The following is a 20,750-nucleotide window of genomic DNA, read 5'->3' on the forward strand; positions in this document are numbered from 1 at the left end:
TGCAATGCACATCACTTACTAGCTAGTCTCAGAGGCACAGCGTTGTGGATGCAGTGCACATCACTTACTAGCTAGTCTCAGAGGCACAGCGTTGTGGATGCAGTGCACATTACTTACTAGCTAGTCTCAGAGACACAGCGTTGTGGATGCAGTGTACATTACTTACTAGCTAGTCTCAGAGACACAGCGTTGTGGATGCAGTGCACATCACTTACTAGCTAGTCTCAGAGGCACAGCGTTGTGGATGCAGTGTACTGTACATCACTTACTAGCTAGTCTCAGAGACACAGCGTTGTGGATGCAGTGTACTGTACATCACTTACTAGCTAGTCTCAGAGACCCAGCGTTGTGGATGCAGTGTACATCACTTACTAGCTAGTCTCAGAGACACAGCGTTGTGGATGCAGTGTACATTACTTACTAGCTAGTCTCAGAGACACAGCTTTGTGGATGCAGTGTACATCACTGACTTGCTAGTCTTAGAGACACAGCGTTGTGGATGCAGTGCACATCACTTACTAGCTAGTCTCAGAGGCACAGCGTTGTGGATGCAGTGTACATTACTTACTAGCTAGTCTCAGAGACACAGCGTTGTGGATGCAGTGCACATCACTGACTTGCTAGTCTTAGAGACACAGCGTTGTGGATGCAGTGCACATCACTTACTAGCTAGTCTCAGAGACACAGCGTTGTGGATGCAGTGTACATCACTTACTAGCTAGTCTCAGAGACACAGCGTTGTGGATGCAGTGCACATCACTTACTAGCTAGTCTCAGAGACACAGCGTTGTGGATGCAGTGTACATCACTTACTAGCTAGTCTCAGAGACACAGCGTTGTGGATGCAGTGTACATCACTTACTAGCTAGTCTCAGAGACACAGCGTTGTGGATGCAGTGTACATCACTTACTAGCTAGTCTCAGAGACACAGCGTTGTGGATGCAGTGCACATCACTTACTAGCTAGTCTCAGAGACACAGCGTTGTGGATGCAGTGTACATCACTTACTAGCTAGTCTCAGAGGCACAGCGTTGTGGATGCAGTGCACATCACTTACTAGCTAGTCTCAGAGACACAGCGTTGTGGATGCAGTGTACATCACTTACTAGCTAGTCTCAGAGACACAGCGTTGTGGATGCAGTGTACATCACTTACTAGCTAGTCTCAGAGACACAGCGTTGTGGATGCAGTGTACATCACTTACTAGCTAGTCTCAGAGACACAGCGTTGTGGATGCAGTGCACATCACTTACTAGCTAGTCTCAGAGACACAGCGTTGTGGATGCAGTGTACATCACTTACTAGCTAGTCTCAGAGACACAGCGTTGTGGATGCAGTGCACATCACTTACTAGCTAGTCTTAGAGACACAGCGTTGTGGATGCAGTGCACATCACTTACTAGCTAGTCTCAGAGACACAGCGTTGTGGATGCAGTGTACATTACTTACTAGCTAGTCTCAGAGACACAGCGTTGTGGATGCAGTGTACATTACTTACTAGCTAGTCTCAGAGGCACAGCGTTGTGGATGCAGTGTACTGTACATCACTTACTAGCTAGTCTCAGAGACACAGCGTTGTGGATGCAGTGTACTGTACATCACTTACTAGCTAGTCTCAGAGACACAGCGTTGTGGATGCAGTGTACATCACTTACTAGCTAGTCTCAGAGACACAGCGTTGTGGATGCAGTGTACATCACTTACTAGCTAGTCTCAGAGACACAGCGTTGTGGATGCAGTGTACATCACTTACTAGCTAGTCTCAGAGACACAGCGTTGTGGATGCAGTGTACATCACTTACTAGCTAGTCTCAGAGACACAGCGTTGTGGATGCAGTGTACATTACTTACTAGCTAGTCTCAGAGACACAGCGTTGTGGATGCAGTGCACATCACTTACTAGCTAGTCTCAGAGACACAGCGTTGTGGATGCAGTGCACATCACTTACTAGCTAGTCTCAGAGACACAGCGTTGTGGATGCAGTGTACATTACTTATTAGCTAGTCTCAGAGACACAGCGTTGTGGATGCAGTGCACATCACTTACTAGCTAGTCTCAGAGACACAGCGTTGTGGATGCAGTGCACATCACTTACTAGCTAGTCTCAGAGACACAGCGTTGTGGATGCAGTGTACATTACTTACTAGCTAGTCTCAGAGACACAGCGTTGTGGATGCAGTGTACATTACTTACTAGCTAGTCTCAGAGGCACAGCGTTGTGGATGCAGTGTACATTACTTACTAGCTAGTCTCAGAGACACAGCGTTGTGGATGCAGTGTACATCACTTACTAGCTAGTCTCAGAGACACAGCATTGTGGATGCAGTGTACATCACTTACTAGCTAGTCTCAGAGGCACAGCGTTGTGGATGCAGTGCACATCACTTACTAGCTAGTCTCAGAGACACAGCGTTGTGGATGCAGTGTACATTACTTACTAGCTAGTCTCAGAGGCACAGCGTTGTGGATGCAGTGTACATCACTTACTAGCTAGTCTCAGAGACACAGCGTTGTGGATGCAGTGCACATCACTTACTAGCTAGTCTCAGAGACACAGCGTTGTGGATGCAGTGTACATTACTTACTAGCTAGTCTCAGAGACACAGCGTTGTGGATGCAGTGCACATCACTTACTAACTAGTCTCAGAGGCACAGCGTTGTGGATGCAGTGTACATTACTTACTAGCTAGTCTCAGAGGCACAGCGTTGTGGATGCAGTGTACTGTACATCACTTACTAGCTAGTCTCAGAGACACAGCGTTGTGGATGCAGTGTACTGTACATCACTTACTAGCTAGTCTCAGAGACACAGCGTTGTGGATGCAGTGTACATCACTTACTAGCTAGTCTCAGAGACACAGCGTTGTGGATGCAGTGTACATCACTTACTAGCTAGTCTCAGAGACACAGCGTTGTGGATGCAGTGTACATTACTTATTAGCTAGTCTCAGAGACACAGCGTTGTGGATGCAGTGCACATCACTTACTAGCTAGTCTCAGAGACACAGCGTTGTGGATGCAGTGCACATCACTTACTAGCTAGTCTCAGAGACACAGCGTTGTGGATGCAGTGTACATTACTTACTAGCTAGTCTCAGAGACACAGCGTTGTGGATGCAGTGCACATCACTTACTAGCTAGTCTCAGAGACACAGCGTTGTGGATGCAGTGTACATCACTTACTAGCTAGTCTCAGAGGCACAGCGTTGTGGATGCAGTGTACATTACTTACTAGCTAGTCTCAGAGACACAGCGTTGTGGATGCAGTGTACATTACTTACTAGCTAGTCTCAGAGACACAGCGTTGTGGATGCAGTGTACATCACTTACTAGCTAGTCTCAGAGACACAGCGTTGTGGATGCAGTGTACATCACTTACTAGCTAGTCTCAGAGACACAGCGTTGTGGATGCAGTGTACATCACTTACTAGCTAGTCTCAGAGACACAGCGTTGTGGATGCAGTGTACATTACTTATTAGCTAGTCTCAGAGACACAGCGTTGTGGATGCAGTGCACATCACTTACTAGCTAGTCTCAGAGACACAGCGTTGTGGATGCAGTGCACATCACTTACTAGCTAGTCTCAGAGACACAGCGTTGTGGATGCAGTGTACATTACTTACTAGCTAGTCTCAGAGACACAGCGTTGTGGATGCAGTGTACATTACTTACTAGCTAGTCTCAGAGGCACAGCGTTGTGGATGCAGTGTACATTACTTACTAGCTAGTCTCAGAGACACAGCGTTGTGGATGCAGTGTACATCACTTACTAGCTAGTCTCAGAGACACAGCATTGTGGATGCAGTGTACATCACTTACTAGCTAGTCTCAGAGGCACAGCGTTGTGGATGCAGTGCACATCACTTACTAGCTAGTCTCAGAGACACAGCGTTGTGGATGCAGTGTACATTACTTACTAGCTAGTCTCAGAGGCACAGCGTTGTGGATGCAGTGTACATCACTTACTAGCTAGTCTCAGAGACACAGCGTTGTGGATGCAGTGCACATCACTTACTAGCTAGTCTCAGAGACACAGCGTTGTGGATGCAGTGTACATTACTTACTAGCTAGTCTCAGAGACACAGCGTTGTGGATGCAGTGCACATCACTTACTAACTAGTCTCAGAGGCACAGCGTTGTGGATGCAGTGTACATTACTTACTAGCTAGTCTCAGAGGCACAGCGTTGTGGATGCAGTGTACTGTACATCACTTACTAGCTAGTCTCAGAGACACAGCGTTGTGGATGCAGTGTACTGTACATCACTTACTAGCTAGTCTCAGAGACACAGCGTTGTGGATGCAGTGTACATCACTTACTAGCTAGTCTCAGAGACACAGCGTTGTGGATGCAGTGTACATCACTTACTAGCTAGTCTCAGAGACACAGCGTTGTGGATGCAGTGTACATCACTTACTAGCTAGTCTCAGAGACACAGCGTTGTGGATGCAGTGCACATCACTTACTAGCTAGTCTCAGAGACACAGCGTTGTGGATGCAGTGTACATTACTTACTAGCTAGTCTCAGAGACACAGCGTTGTGGATGCAGTGCACATCACTTACTAGCTAGTCTCAGAGACACAGCGTTGTGGATGCAGTGTACATCACTTACTAGCTAGTCTCAGAGGCACAGCGTTGTGGATGCAGTGTACATTACTTACTAGCTAGTCTCAGAGACACAGCGTTGTGGATGCAGTGTACATTACTTACTAGCTAGTCTCAGAGGCACAGCGTTGTGGATGCAGTGTACATTACTTACTAGCTAGTCTCAGAGGCACAGCGTTGTGGATGCAGTGTACATTACTTACTAGCTAGTCTCAGAGGCACAGCGTTGTGGATGCAGTGTACATTACTTACTAGCTAGTCTCAGAGGCACAGCGTTGTGGATGCAGTGTACATTACTTACTAGCTAGTCTCAGAGACACAGCGTTGTGGATGCAGTGTACATCACTTACTAGCTAGTCTCAGAGACACAGCATTGTGGATGCAGTGTACATCACTTACTAGCTAGTCTCAGAGACACAGCGTTGTGGATGCAGTGTACATCACTTACTAGCTAGTCTCAGAGACACAGCGTTGTGGATGCAGTGTACATTACTTACTAGCTAGTCTCAGAGGCACAGCGTTGTGGATGCAGTGTACATTACTTACTAGCTAGTCTCAGAGACACAGCGTTGTGGATGCAGTGTACATCACTTACTAGCTAGTCTCAGAGACACAGCATTGTGGATGCAGTGTACATCACTTACTAGCTAGTCTCAGAGACACAGCGTTGTGGATGCAGTGTACATCACTTACTAGCTAGTCTCAGAGACACAGCGTTGTGGATGCAGTGCACATTACTTACTAGCTAGTCTCAGAGGCACAGCGTTGTGGATGCAGTGTACATTACTTACTAGCTAGTCTCAGAGGCACAGCGTTGTGGATGCAGTGTACTGTACATCACTTACTAGCTAGTCTCAGAGACACAGCGTTGTGGATGCAGTGTACTGTACATCACTTACTAGCTAGTCTCAGAGACACAGCGTTGTGGATGCAGTGTACATCACTTACTAGCTAGTCTCAGAGACACAGCGTTGTGGATGCAGTGTACATCACTTACTAGCTAGTCTCAGAGACACAGCGTTGTGGATGCAGTGTACATCACTTACTAGCTAGTCTCAGAGACACAGCGTTGTGGATGCAGTGTACATCACTTACTAGCTAGTCTCAGAGACACAGCGTTGTGGATGCAGTGCACATCACTTACTAGCTAGTCTCAGAGACACAGCGTTGTGGATGCAGTGTACATTACTTACTAGCTAGTCTCAGAGACACAGCGTTGTGGATGCAGTGCACATCACTTACTAACTAGTCTCAGAGGCACAGCGTTGTGGATGCAGTGTACATTACTTACTAGCTAGTCTCAGAGGCACAGCGTTGTGGATGCAGTGTACTGTACATCACTTACTAGCTAGTCTCAGAGACACAGCGTTGTGGATGCAGTGTACTGTACATCACTTACTAGCTAGTCTCAGAGACACAGCGTTGTGGATGCAGTGTACATCACTTACTAGCTAGTCTCAGAGACACAGCGTTGTGGATGCAGTGTACATCACTTACTAGCTAGTCTCAGAGACACAGCGTTGTGGATGCAGTGTACATTACTTATTAGCTAGTCTCAGAGACACAGCGTTGTGGATGCAGTGCACATCACTTACTAGCTAGTCTCAGAGACACAGCGTTGTGGATGCAGTGTACATTACTTACTAGCTAGTCTCAGAGACACAGCGTTGTGGATGCAGTGCACATCACTTACTAGCTAGTCTCAGAGACACAGCGTTGTGGATGCAGTGTACATTACTTACTAACTAGTCTCAGAGACACAGCGTTGTGGATGCAGTGTACATTACTTACTAGCTAGTCTCAGAGACACAGCGTTGTGGATGCAGTGTACATTACTTACTAGCTAGTCTCAGAGGCACAGCGTTGTGGATGCAGTGTACATTACTTACTAGCTAGTCTCAGAGGCACAGCGTTGTGGATGCAGTGTACATTACTTACTAGCTAGTCTCAGAGGCACAGCGTTGTGGATGCAGTGTACATTACTTACTAGCTAGTCTCAGAGACACAGCGTTGTGGATGCAGTGTACATTACTTATTAGCTAGTCTCAGAGACACAGCGTTGTGGATGCAGTGTACATCACTTACTAGCTAGTCTCAGAGACACAGCGTTGTGGATGCAGTGCACATCACTTACTAGCTAGTCTCAGAGACACAGCGTTGTGGATGCAGTGTACATTACTTACTAGCTAGTCTCAGAGGCACAGCGTTGTGGATGCAGTGTACATCACTTACTAGCTAGTCTCAGAGACACAGCATTGTGGATGCAGTGTACATCACTTACTAGCTAGTCTCAGAGGCACAGCGTTGTGGATGCAGTGTACATCACTGACTTGCTAGTCTTAGAGACACAGCGTTGTGGATGCAGTGTACATCACTTACTAGCTAGTCTCAGAGGCACAGCGTTGTGGATGCAGTGTACATCACTTACTAGCTAGTCTTAGAGACACAGCGTTGTGGATGCAGTGTACATTACTTACTAGCTAGTCTTAGAGACACAGCGTTGTGGATGCAGTGTACATTACTTACTAGCTAGTCTCAGAGACACAGCATTGTGGATGCAGTGTACATCACTTACTAGCTAGTCTCAGAGACACAGCATTGTGGATGCAGTGTACATCACTTACTAGCTAGTCTCAGAGACACAGCGTTGTGGATGCAGTGTACATCACTTACTAGCTAGTCTCAGAGACACAGCGTTGTGGATGCAGTGTACATCACTTACTAGCTAGTCTCAGACACAGCGTTGTGGATGCAGTGTACATCACTTACTAGCTAGTCTCAGAGACACAGCATTGTGGATGCAGTGTACATCACTTACTAGCTAGTCTCAGAGACACAGCGTTGTGGATGCAGTGCACATTACTTACTAGCTAGTCTCAGAGACACAGCATTGTGGATGCAGTGTACATTACTTACTAGCTAGTCTCAGAGGCACAGCGTTGTGGATGTAGTGTACATCACTTACTAGCTAGTCTCAGAGACACAGCATTGTGGATGCAGTGTACATCACTTACTAGCTAGTCTCAGAGACACAGCGTTGTGGATGCAGTGCACATTACTTACTAGCTAGTCTCAGAGACACAGCATTGTGGATGCAGTGTACATCACTTACTAGCTAGTCTTAGAGGCACAGCGTTGTGGATGCAGTGTACATTACTTATTAGCTAGTCTCAGAGACACAGCGTTGTGGATGCAGTGTACATTACTTACTAGCTAGTCTCAGAGGCACAGCGTTGTGGATGTAGTGTACATCACTTACTAGCTAGTCTCAGAGACACAGCGTTGTGGATGCAGTGTACATCACTGACTTGCTAGTCTTAGAGACACAGCGTTGTGGATGCAGTGTACATTACTTACTAGCTAGTCTCAGAGACACAGCGTTGTGGATGCAGTGTACATCACTTACTAGCTAGTCTCAGAGGCACAGCGTTGTGGATGCAGTGTACATTACTTACTAGCTAGTCTCAGAGACACAGCGTTGTGGATGCAGTGTACATTACTTACTAGCTAGTCTCAGAGACACAGCGTTGTGGATGCAGTGTACATTACTTACTAGCTAGTCTCAGAGACACAGCGTTGTGGATGCAGTGTACATTACTTACTAGCTAGTCTCAGAGACACAGCGTTGTGGATGCAGTGTACATCACTTACTAGCTAGTCTCAGAGACACAGCGTTGTGGATGCAGTGTACATCACTTACTAGCTAGTCTCAGAGGCACAGCGTTGTGGATGCAGTGTACATCACTTACTAGCTAGTCTCAGAGGCACAGCGTTGTGGATGCAGTGTACATCACTTACTAGCTAGTCTCAGAGACACAGCGTTGTGGATGCAGTGTACATCACTTACTAGCTAGTCTCAGAGGCACAGCGTTGTGGATGCAGTGTACATCACTTACTAGCTAGTCTCAGAGGCACAGCGTTGTGGATGCAGTGTACATAACTTACTAGCTAGTCTCAGAGACACAGCGTTGTGGATGCAGTGTACATCACTTACTAGCTAGTCTCAGAGACACAGCGTTGTGGATGCAGTGTACATCACTTACTAGCTAGTCTCAGAGACACAGCGTTGTGGATGCAGTGTACATCACTTACTAGCTAGTCTCAGAGACACAGCGTTGTGGATGCAGTGTACATCACTTACTAGCTAGTCTCAGAGACACAGCGTTGTGGATGCAGTGTACATCACTTACTAGCTAGTCTCAGAGACACAGCGTTGTGGATGCAGTGCACATCACTTACTAGCTAGTCTCAGAGACACAGCGTTGTGGATGCAGTGTACTGCACATCACTTACTAGCTAGTCTCAGAGGCACAGCGTTGTGGATGCAGTGCACATTACTTACTAGCTAGTCTCAGAGACACAGCGTTGTGGATGCAGTGCACATTACTTACTAGCTAGTCTCAGAGGCACAGCGTTGTGGATGCAGTGTACATCACTTACTAGCTAGTCTCAGAGACACAGCGTTGTGGATGCAGTGTACATCACTTACTAGCTAGTCTCAGAGGCACAGCGTTGTGGATGCAGTGTACATCACTTACTAGCTAGTCTCAGAGACACAGCGTTGTGGATGCAGTGTACATCACTTACTAGCTAGTCTCAGAGACACAGCGTTGTGGATGCAGTGTACATCACTTACTAGCTAGTCTCAGAGACACAGCGTTGTGGATGCAGTGTACATCACTTACTAGCTAGTCTCAGAGACACAGCGTTGTGGATGCAGTGTACATCACTTACTAGCTAGTCTCAGAGACACAGCGTTGTGGATGCAGTGTACATCACTTACTAGCTAGTCTCAGAGACACAGCGTTGTGGATGCAGTGTACATCACTTACTAGCTAGTCTCAGAGACACAGCGTTGTGGATGCAGTGTACATCACTTACTAGCTAGTCTCAGAGACACAGCGTTGTGGATGCAGTGCACATCACTTACTAGCTAGTCTCAGAGACACAGCGTTGTGGATGCAGTGTACTGCACATCACTTACTAGCTAGTCTCAGAGGCACAGCGTTGTGGATGCAGTGCACATTACTTACTAGCTAGTCTCAGAGACACAGCGTTGTGGATGCAGTGCACATTACTTACTAGCTAGTCTCAGAGGCACAGCGTTGTGGATGCAGTGTACATCACTTACTAGCTAGTCTCAGAGACACAGCGTTGTGGATGCAGTGTACATCACTTACTAGCTAGTCTCAGAGGCACAGCGTTGTGGATGCAGTGTACATCACTTACTAGCTAGTCTCAGAGACACAGCGTTGTGGATGCAGTGTACATCACTTACTAACTAGTCTCAGAGGCACAGCGTTGTGGATGCAGTGTACATCACTTACTAGCTAGTCTCAGAGACACAGCGTTGTGGATGCAGTGTACATTACTTACTAGCTAGTCTCAGAGGCACAGCGTTGTGGATGCAGTGTACATTACTTACTAGCTAGTCTCAGAGGCACAGCGTTGTGGATGCAGTGTACATCACTTACTAGCTAGTCTCAGAGACACAGCGTTGTGGATGCAGTGTACATTACTTACTAGCTAGTCTCAGAGACACAGCGTTGTGGATGCAGTGCACATCACTTACTAGCTAGTCTCAGAGACACAGCGTTGTGGATGCAGTGCACATCACTTACTAGCTAGTCTCAGAGACACAGCTTTGTGGATGCAGTGTACATCACTTACTAGCTAGTCTCAGAGACACAGCGTTGTGGATGCAGTGTACATTACTTACTAGCTAGTCTTAGAGACACAGCGTTGTGGATGCAGTGTACATTACTTACTAGCTAGTCTCAGACACAGCGTTCTGGATGCAGTGTACATTACTTACTAGCTAGTCTCAGAGACACAGCGTTGTGGATGCAGTGTACATCACTTACTAGCTAGTCTCAGAGGCACAGCGTTCTGGATGCAGTGTACATTACTTATTAGCTAGTCTCAGAGACACAGCGTTGTGGATGCAGTGCACATCACTTACTAGCTAGTCTCAGAGACACAGCTTTGTGGATGCAGTGTACATCACTTACTAGCTAGTCTCAGAGACACAGCGTTGTGGATGCAGTGTACATTACTTACTAGCTAGTCTTAGAGACACAGCGTTGTGGATGCAGTGTACATTACTTACTAGCTAGTCTCAGACACAGCGTTCTGGATGCAGTGTACATTACTTACTAGCTAGTCTCAGAGGCACAGCGTTGTGGATGCAGTGTACATTACTTACTAGCTAGTCTCAGAGGCACAGCGTTGTGGATGCAGTGTACATTACTTACTAGCTAGTCTCAGAGGCACAGCGTTGTGGATGCAGTGTACATTACTTACTAGCTAGTCTCAGAGGCACAGCGTTGTGGATGCAGTGTACTGTACATCACTTACTAGCTAGTCTCAGAGGCACAGCGTTGTGGATGCAGTGTACATTACTTACTAGCTAGTCTCAGAGACACAGCGTTCTGGATGCAGTGTACATTACTTACTAGCTAGTCTCAGAGACACAGCGTTCTGGATGCAGTGTACATTACTTACTAGCTAGTCTCAGAGACACAGCGTTCTGGATGGCTTCACTATTCATCTCCTTTACATGAATCCTTACAGTGGACGTAGCATCTGGCCAGACCCCATCTGAAACGTTGATTTTTAAGTCATATGTGCCTTGATGAGCCTTATCCACCATAATCAGAGACCCCGTTTTGTGGTTCAGCCTAAAATGCCTAAACATGGGTAGAAAATGAAAACAATAAGCTCCTGTAGTACAGTATACACCGGCACGGACATTGAAGCATTGAAACAATGCACTCGCAGAAACTACCTACACTTTCTAATGAAAGTATTAACTAATTAATATATCTTGGAGCAGAGCGCTCCTTACCTACTGCACCGGCGTATGATTGATATTTTATTCTAACCAGATTATACCGCGCTGCGGAATATGTCAGCGCGTTATCAATAAATTATAATAATAATATCAATCATTTGGCAATACTCTCAGGACAAGAGAGTAACTATTTCTAACTGTGTACGAATCAATCTTCATTGAACCGAAGTAGAGAGCAATGTGCAAATTCAGAGTGAAAATACTCTCTGCGACCTTCTCCCGTCACCATTATTGTGTTTGATATCGTATTGTTTGCAGAAAAGCCAAAGTTGTGTTTGTAGCGCATAGTTATAGTGTAAACGCCCCCGCTGCAGGTTGACATGTTAGCGACGACCAGGTCCTTGAGGGATTAAAGATAAAGAAAAATTACCATTATTCTAGTTTCTTTGTGCATGACGACCTAAATTAAAGTATAAACGTACAGTATGCTGTTTTAACTCCTTAAAGAGGCGATCCGAGCGGCCGAGTTTTTTTGCTAATTTTTCTTTTTTAACATCGAATTAAAGCAGGGGGTCTGCAGGGGGTCTCCAGGGGGTCTCCAGAGCTGAACTGGATTAATTTCAGCTACAGGGACCACCTGCTTCCCGAGATACTTACATCCGTAAGGGGCGCCGGTGGCCACTCCTCTCGGCTAGCAGGCATCACATGTGCTGGCGGCGTTTTAAACCTCCAGCACGCTGCGGGCCAATAGGAAGCCGAGACATCACCGGTGCAGGAGATACCGGCACCCTATTTGGAGGTAAGTATCTCTGGAAGCAGGGGGTCCCTGAAACTGACCCAAGCCTGCGTGGCTATAGGAAAGCTATAGGAAAAACAACTCCAGAAGGGTATATAGGATCCTTCCATGATTGCAGGACTATTCATTTACATTCACAGGAAACAATATTGATATCAAAATATAAAGATCGATGCTACATCAGATTATGAGTGAGATTTCATATATTGATCTTACACGGGCATCTTTGAGACGGAGAGAAATGTTTTATGGCTGCCGTCATCGTCATCATCTGGAGCAAAGACTTTTCCAATCTCTGTGTTTGACCATATTCCTGTGTAAACGAGTTATAACAAGGGGTTAACACTGCCCGAGTGCAGCACGAATAAAGGGCTTTTAAGGAATCATTGGTCACACGTGGTAAGAACTTACATGTAACTAATTCCGTCTCCTGGCTCCTTATTTAGCTCGGGTGAGTAAGGCATGATAATATTACCGACATGAATAACATTTGTTACATAATATGAATTCCTTTCATTGTTCACTTCAGGGATGAGTTACTCTCAGCAATAAGTGTCACAAACAATCCATATTTCTACGCTCCCGATGTGTATTTATGGCGATTTAATACACATATGCACATATATTTTGCATGTCATTGGCCTACTTAAAAAATGAAATGAGTGCAATTTGTATGTGCGTGTATTTCTCTTATAATTAGACTTTTTTTGTCTCTGTGCCTGGAGTCACCCACTCTGGTTTACAAAGCTGCATTTGTGCTTGTATATTTTAGAATAAACTTTCTTTCTCTTTAAAGTGACCATTATTTAAAAGTAAACTTGTTGTTTCACTGTTATTATTATTAGGAATCTCCACAATCATCTGAAAGTATAAAACGCATAAATACCGTTACAGCAGATTATAGCTAGTAGGATAGGTAAATACCTCTTCTAAAGCACTATCATCAGCCATGTGTATAAATCAGCCGTATGGATAAATCAGCCGTATGGATAAATCAGCCGTATGGATAAATCAGCCGTATGGATAAATCAGCCGTATGGATAAATCAGCCGTATGGATAAATCAGTCGTATGGATAAATCAGCCATATGTATAAATCAGCCGTATGGATAAATCAGCCATACGTATGAATCAGCCGTACGTATAAATCAGCCGTACGGATAAATCAGCCGTACGTATAAATCAGCCGTACGTATAAATCAGCCGTACGGATAAATCAGCCGTACGGATAAATCAGCCGTATGGATAAATCAGCCGTATGGATAAATCAGCCGTAAGTATAAATCAGCCATACGTATTAATCAGCCGTATGTATAAATCAGCCGTATGTATAACCGCGATTCTATTAGTAGTAGATCGCGCTGAATTTATAGAATATCAGGAACAAACAGATGTGGATTAGAGATCGGAAACATTTTTGGCAAAACTCGAATTTGTCAGAAAAACTGAATTTTTTCACATTATTGAATATTTACCAATTTGTTGAAGTTTGGGGGAAAAAAGCCACACCTGTTTTGTTTTTTAAGTTTGAATATTCAAAAATGGAAACATTTACAAATATTGTAACATTTGAAAAAAAATAAGAAACTGCAAATAAACTGTTCACACTTTCCTCTAATCTTTTTTAGATAGATTTTTCTATTCTGATTCTGTTTCTCTCACCCGGATCCCACAATGCCCCCTACTTACCTCCATGGGAATAAATGTACACATCTTTGTGCCCTCCCTGATGAGGGTTATCATTCTCATCTCCAATGGTTATTGTTAGCGTGTTTGTAGCACTCATAGGTGGGATCCCACTATCTGTTACAATTACAGGCAGATAAAACGCTTTCTCCTTTTCTCTGTCAAAGGGCCTGAGAGCTTGAACAGTAGCTGTATTATTTCCATTGTCAATCAGTAGGAAATCTAGAGAATTCTGGTAATTACTGGGCAGGGAAAACATGAAGGGCGGTCCGTTCTCTGCAGTATCCGGATCCACAGCATGCAGTAAATCCGAGCTCTGGTTCATATGGACCACTTGAGGCCACGCTGTATTTTCCCAAACTACAGGCATGTAAGTCCCATCAAACGTAGGCCCATTGTCATTAACATCCAACAAGTTGATAAAGACAATAGCACTTCCAGTTTGGCCTGGAGTTCCCTGATCAGAAGCCTGAATGACCAGGTTATATTGGGGAATGACTTCCCTGTCTAGGGCTTTTGCAACTGTCACAAAACCAGCTTGGTCAACATAAAATTCACCGAGATCGTCAGTATCTTCCTTAATGCTGTAAACAATGTTTCCATTGAATCCAGAGTCTGCGTCAGAGGCAGTCACCTGAGTAATTATAGAACCCACCGCTATGTTTTCAAATAAAGGGCTCACTTGAACAAATGGAGGAATGAAGACTGGAGCATGATCATTGCAATCTTGTAACTCTATCAGGCAGCAGGCAGTGCTGGAGAAGTCGGGGTCCTCAACACGAATTGTCAGGTTAAACCAACGCTCCCGAGGGTTCTCATAATCTAGTTTCTTTTTTAGCTTTATTTCAGCCTGGTGGTTCTTTCTATTATTTTCAATATAAAACTTCTGATCTGGGTCTCCATCAATGATGCTAAATATTAAACGGGCACTCTCCCCAATATCATCATCTGTTGCAAACACCTGAAGCACTTTAGAATTGGCTTCATTGGTCTCTAAGATCGTGGCATTCCATGTCTGTTGTGTAAACCTTGGCACATGGTCATTAATGTCCAAAACTCGGATAGTTGCTGTACCAGTTGTGGCCAATCCCCCGCCATCTTTTGCTTCAACAAGAAGAAAATACATATCATGTTCTTCTCTGTCTAGGTTTCCAAGAGCTGTATAAATGGTGCCTGTGTTGGCATTTACTCTAAACATATCTACGTTCCCCGTATCAGATGCATTGTTAACAAAACAGTAAGTCACAACTGCATTTAAGCCTACATTTTTGTCATCTAGATCCATTGCATTCATTTCCATAACAGATGTGTTTTCTGGAACATGTTCAAACACACTTCCATTGCAGTTGTTAAGCACACAGGTAAACTGGGGGGCATTGTCGTTTATATCCCCTACATAAATGATCACGTCAGCAAATCCAGTTAGTCCTTCTCCTTCTGAATCAGTGGCCAATGCAACAAATCTCCAAAGGGCATGGTCTTCACGGTCAAGGGTCTTTTGGGCAAAGATACTGCCTGTCTTCTCATCAATGGTGAATATGTCCCCAGCACCACTTCCATGCAGAGAATACTTCACACTTCCAAGGGACTCATAATCAGGATCAAGGGCTGAAACCTTCATGTTGTAAGGACAAATACAGAGTATTATCGAACAATTGTATCACCGCCACAAACAAGTAACTACAATGGGATCGATTTCCATCTATGAAAATATGCCATTCTTTTCAGACTTAAGAAGAATGGTGAAAACTTATATGTTGAAATATTATGGCTGCGAGTGTAAGTTTGCGTAGCGATGTAATTTCAGTACTTGTGCAAAAATCTTTCATTAAATTGTAAATGAAAATAAACAAGTAAAGGATAAACGTAAAATAAGTTTTTTTTTAAAGTGGAATATTTACACATTAAAAATTTTAATTGGTGTTTTTGTGATAATAATTCTGGTTTATTAATGCTATAGAAAATTGACCATGCTGGACATCAATGTAAACCCATACCTGAAGTATAAAAACTGGTAACACTCCCAGGTCTTCTATAACACTTCCATTGTATTCATTCAGGGAGAAGAGAGGGGCTTCATCATTCTTATTTATTACATTGATGGTGACTACGGCATAATCTTCCCATTTGCCATCTGATGCCAACAAAGTAAGTTCATAAATCTTGACTTCTTCATAATCCAATGGTTGGAAAATGAAAATAGCTCCTGTTTCTGGGTCTGCATCAAGCACACCCCCTACATTTCCAGCTGTGATCTGGTATCTGATTTTAGCATTCATGCCTGGAAACATATACACATGTTGACAGAGAAGGTTAGACATACAGTACGGAAGACACACCTTGTTTTTCAAAAGGGTTGTTTAAATCGTTATCGCTTTATTTATTGCACAAAACTGGAAATGGCCAAATGAATAAACCGACCCGACTTTCTATTGGTGAGCCCCGCAGACATACTTATATATTGTTTTGTATCCAACATCAGCACACAAAAAAACTACAAGTATCTCAGGAACAGGGGGTCCCTAGAACTGGGGGCTCAGCTTCACGGAACACCCCAAAAACAATATTTCCCCTTACAACATTTATTAACTCAAATATGAGCATATAAATATGTTAGCTTAACGTGTACCTTCATCTTCATCGTTAGCACTGACGGTAATGACTGTGGAGCCGACCTCCAGATCTTCATCCACATGAACATAGTAGGCTCTCTGAGTGAAGGAAGGCTTGTTATCATTGACATCGCTGATGGAAATGCGTGCGTAGGCCGTGTCTAGCGAGACAAGAGGCAGGAGATTACAATTCTTGACTGAGCCACTTCTGTCAGCGGCAACTCCTTAAACTGTCGCGCAGAGTAATAAATGAAAACTAATATGCAGACAATACAGAAACCCGCCCTCGGGGCTGGGAACAATTTATATAGCGATATTACTCCAAAGCCCTTGAAGATTAAATGACTGTCAACACCAATTTGTTTCAACAGATAACGTGAATAATTGATGCCTGGTGTCAATGCTTTTTTTCTGTTTTGGCCCTAAAACCCCAGTAATCCTGTGCAGTTGGGGATTTTTCCCCCCAGTATTTCCACAGGTTCCATCTCCAACAGCTGCACATACGTGTATCAAGTATTTTTATCTGAACAAAATGAGTTATTAACATTTGAGTTATTTTTGTTGCCTGAAGCTGCAGTAAACTCTCCACAAATTCCAGAAGGAGCAGGATCACCCAAAACAAAGAAAAAATATATAGTGTGCACTGCTGTGACAAGTGAATGTATCTATGGGATCTTGGCTCCTATAGATTTTTTACTTACAAGAAGTAGATACTGTATGCATACAGCCTATCTCCAACTGTGGCTTATCAGCTCCTTTTCATGTAGATCAATGCAGAATATTTATCTTCATGAAAAGAAGCAAAGGCTTGTTCTATAGTAGGTGCGAACGCACGTGCACGTGACACACACTTTTTGCACTGGCTTTGCTGGGCCATGAACCCAATTCTGTTCACTAGTTTGGGGGTTGCCATGTGAAAGCGCACCCCTGTCCCCCTCACCAGAGTTAGGCTGCCCATGTTTCCCAGGTCGGGCAGACTCTGCTCCATCTGCAGATTTAATTTCCAGCAGGTACGAACCCTTTGTCTCTCTATCAAACACTGTGGCAGTGGAGATGGAGCCCGTCTGTGGATCTATGTGGAACAAGGCATGGTCCCCACTACGATCCTCCAAAATAGAATAGGTGATCTGGCAAAAAATACAATGGAACAATATTGATGATAACAAATGTAGTGACCTTTTTTCCAAGTGGGAATTCCTGATTAAAGTCACTAATTCCCTGTGGTTCAGGCAATAACAATGAGATCATATGCTATTTAGCACAGGGGTCCTATCAGCACTATATATAAATGTTACTAATATTAGGAAAGTAATTTTCCAGCAATTTGATTGGATGTGAACGTCTAATTGTCAATGAGAATAAAAAGTGATCCAGTATTATGGAAGTATGTGATCGGTTTCTTGTACAGACTTACCTCCCCATTCAGGCCAAGGTCTTGGTCTGTTGCAGATACCTGAAGAACAGAAGCTCCCGCCTCCATCCCTTCGGTGACTGAAGCCTCGTAAATGGATGAGGTGAAGAAAGGTACATTGTCGTTCACATCTGCAAGTCAAATAAAGCAGCTCAGCATTCAAAATCAAGTTGCTCAAACGCCCTGTCTGTGCATAGAGTGGACATTCTCTCCTTTTACCTGTGACATTGATGTACACCGTTGTAAAGGCAGCTAGAGGTACTGGAGCGACATTCTGTGCTCGGATTTTCAAGATAAAGTTCTTGGTTGTTTCATAGTCTAAGGGCTCAGCAACAAGCACAGACGCCGACCTTTCCTCTCGGTTCAGGGTCAAGTAGAAGCGCACAGGCAAGTTGCTCTCCGGGACCAATCCTTCCTCTAAGTTGTAGGTTACACGAGGATCCTCAAGTAGAGAAGTTGCTTTAACTGTCTATATAAATGGATGACAGAGCTATAAATTATTATTGTTACGTTAGGAAGATCCATCATGCTATGTATGGCTTTCACCTCCACCAGTAAAGAGGTTAGCCAACTGAAAAATACCATATCTATGTACTAGTGCCAGAAAATAATTGAAAGCTTAGAGACGCCTGAAATATAATGCAGAGCAGGGGTAGCCAACTCCAGTCCTCAAGAGCTCCCAAAAGGTCAGGTTTTCAGGATATCCCTGCTTCAGCACAGATGACTCAATCGGACCTGTTGATGACCCTTGAGGACTGGAGTTGGCCAACCCTGGTGTAGAGCATCTAGAAATATTACAACAGAATTGAATGGTTTTCACTTTTTTTTTTAAATGTCCGTCAAATGTATTTATTGAATAAATATTTGTATGGTTCTATTATTTTTCAGTCAATTATAGGGCAGTAATAACCATTAAAAATTATTTGTAGCTACTCCCCCTAATATACAGAACTTGGTTTGCCAATAAAACATGCTACAATGGGAATGTATTGTGTATAAGTGTATGGACAGAGCAAGCGACTCCTTTTGAAAATAAGGTGAGGGACATATACATTTAGGCCATATGTATTACGCAGTGCTAAGGTTTAAGGCACTTGGGTGCCTTTAGATTTAGCACGGTTTAGTTAATTGGCGCCTTAATGTGCAGTCGCTAGTTCTGGGAGTAGAAGTGAATAACGGTGTTGCCAAAATGTCCCGTTTAGCGTTAAAATATGTATAGTACCTTATATATATAAAATATGTATAGTACCACAATAGTCGTATCTCTGAAAGTAATCTCTGGAATGATTATTTCATATCTGTCTTTTCCCCACAGAGGTGGCTGATTCTGTGCGTTTGTGACCCTCACAACTACTTCCACCCGTGTGCTCCTGTTTCCTCCATCTGTCGCAGTTATCTCTTCTGTTATTAACGACTTCTGAAGGAGAGAGGGGAAGACAAATGATTCCCATTAGTGCAAGCCGTATAGGATTTATTATAGGAAAAACTCCAATTGCTTTCAATAGATTTCCCTTTCCTTAATAATTGTGCTGGTTTTTATTTGTAACGCTGGTTTTGCCCAAGCTTTGCAGCCAGGAGACTCAAGTAAATAGTATCCATGGGATGTTTTCTTCCTAAAATGGCATGAAACCATCTTACCAAAGTATGGGAAGCGCCTGTACATTCATTGCAGGCTGTGATCATGTTCTTAGACCAAAATTGGATCTCCATAGATATAGTTGTACATGAGCGGACGATATAAAGCAATTGTCAAATATTTCCAGTTATAAGGCGAAGTAGAACATACTGAAAGTTAAAGGATGGCCTAGTTGAGGTACCTTGTAAGCCAATTTTTTATAAATACTCTCAAAACATAGACCCAACAAACTCATTTATTTGATTTTATTTGTGGTCTTAATGATTGCTTTATACGGTACTTCTCCCAATGATTTTTTCCCATCAATCACCCCATTCAATGCCCCATTAAAGAGCAGCCCCAGATGCATATCACAGACACAAGAATTCCCAGAGGCGACATCTGGCTGCTTAGATATCCAGTGTAATATGTTGCCGTAACCTGAGGGACTTACACAAGCCTGAGAATTAGTATCCAGATGTCCCTGTCTGACCGTAGAGGTTTGAGATTCAGAAAGAGTAAACCTGACAGCTTGACATGCCTTAAAAATGCCCCAAAAGCTCAGTTAAGTTTTCCCGTTATGATGCCACCAGCTGTGCTTTCAAAGCATGCAGACAAAATATCCCTGAAGCATCTGAACTTATTTTGAATGTATGGCCTAGGAGGGGGTCTTTCCTGGAAGCAAAGGCTAGATATTGTAACCAATTACAGTACATATTTCTAATGAACCGGAATTCTAGCTACATATACAGTTATCTGTAAAACACATAAAAGCATGAACATTTTGCATGAAACACATAAAAGCATGAACACATTTAAAAGCATGAACAATCACATTGCCAAAGAAAATATCCTAGGACCCAATTTCAGCTTTCTTCATAAAATATATGTATTATATATAATAATAATAATAATAAAAATAGTTCTACTGGGTGTGGACAAATGTATTCAACAAAAGACAAAAATACCCAATGCTACATTCAATGTGACAGAAAATACATACTCAAATAATGAAATGATTGTATTCTCATAAGTAAGGGTCATTTAATTAAACCCTTTGGCCAAAGCGTTATAAGCCTGCAGCCACGTCACGGCATGCCCACTATGCAGGTCCTACCTGTGAATATTCTCATTTACTTCTGCAGTGGAGGGAGAAGGGTCTCAATAGTGGGTTCTGGGGTTAGAGCTTGCAGGGATTGTGTATTCTTCTAACAAATGACTTCAGAATC

At 43.6% G+C, this 20,750-nt stretch overlaps 1 protein-coding gene across 1 annotated transcript in view; it reads right to left on the bottom strand.

The window, feature by feature from the left end:
• The window catches only part of LOC142469736 (neural-cadherin-like), a 70,007-nt gene that overhangs the window by 19,331 nt on the left and 29,926 nt on the right, over positions 1-20,750 (bottom strand). The window contains exons 12-20 of the mRNA XM_075576337.1: positions 19,156-19,323; positions 18,126-18,375; positions 17,910-18,037; positions 17,436-17,622; positions 16,513-16,656; positions 15,881-16,164; positions 13,887-15,498; positions 12,415-12,511; positions 11,114-11,298 (exon numbers count right to left, since the gene is read on the bottom strand). Of these exons, the coding sequence (XP_075432452.1) occupies positions 11,114-11,298; positions 12,415-12,511; positions 13,887-15,498; positions 15,881-16,164; positions 16,513-16,656; positions 17,436-17,622; positions 17,910-18,037; positions 18,126-18,375; positions 19,156-19,323 (3,055 nt within the window). The remainder of the gene's footprint in view (positions 1-11,113; positions 11,299-12,414; positions 12,512-13,886; positions 15,499-15,880; positions 16,165-16,512; positions 16,657-17,435; positions 17,623-17,909; positions 18,038-18,125; positions 18,376-19,155; positions 19,324-20,750) is intronic.

Source organism: Ascaphus truei, chromosome 19, assembly GCF_040206685.1.
Source record: "Ascaphus truei isolate aAscTru1 chromosome 19, aAscTru1.hap1, whole genome shotgun sequence".
Taxonomy (NCBI): domain Eukaryota; kingdom Metazoa; phylum Chordata; class Amphibia; order Anura; family Ascaphidae; genus Ascaphus; species Ascaphus truei.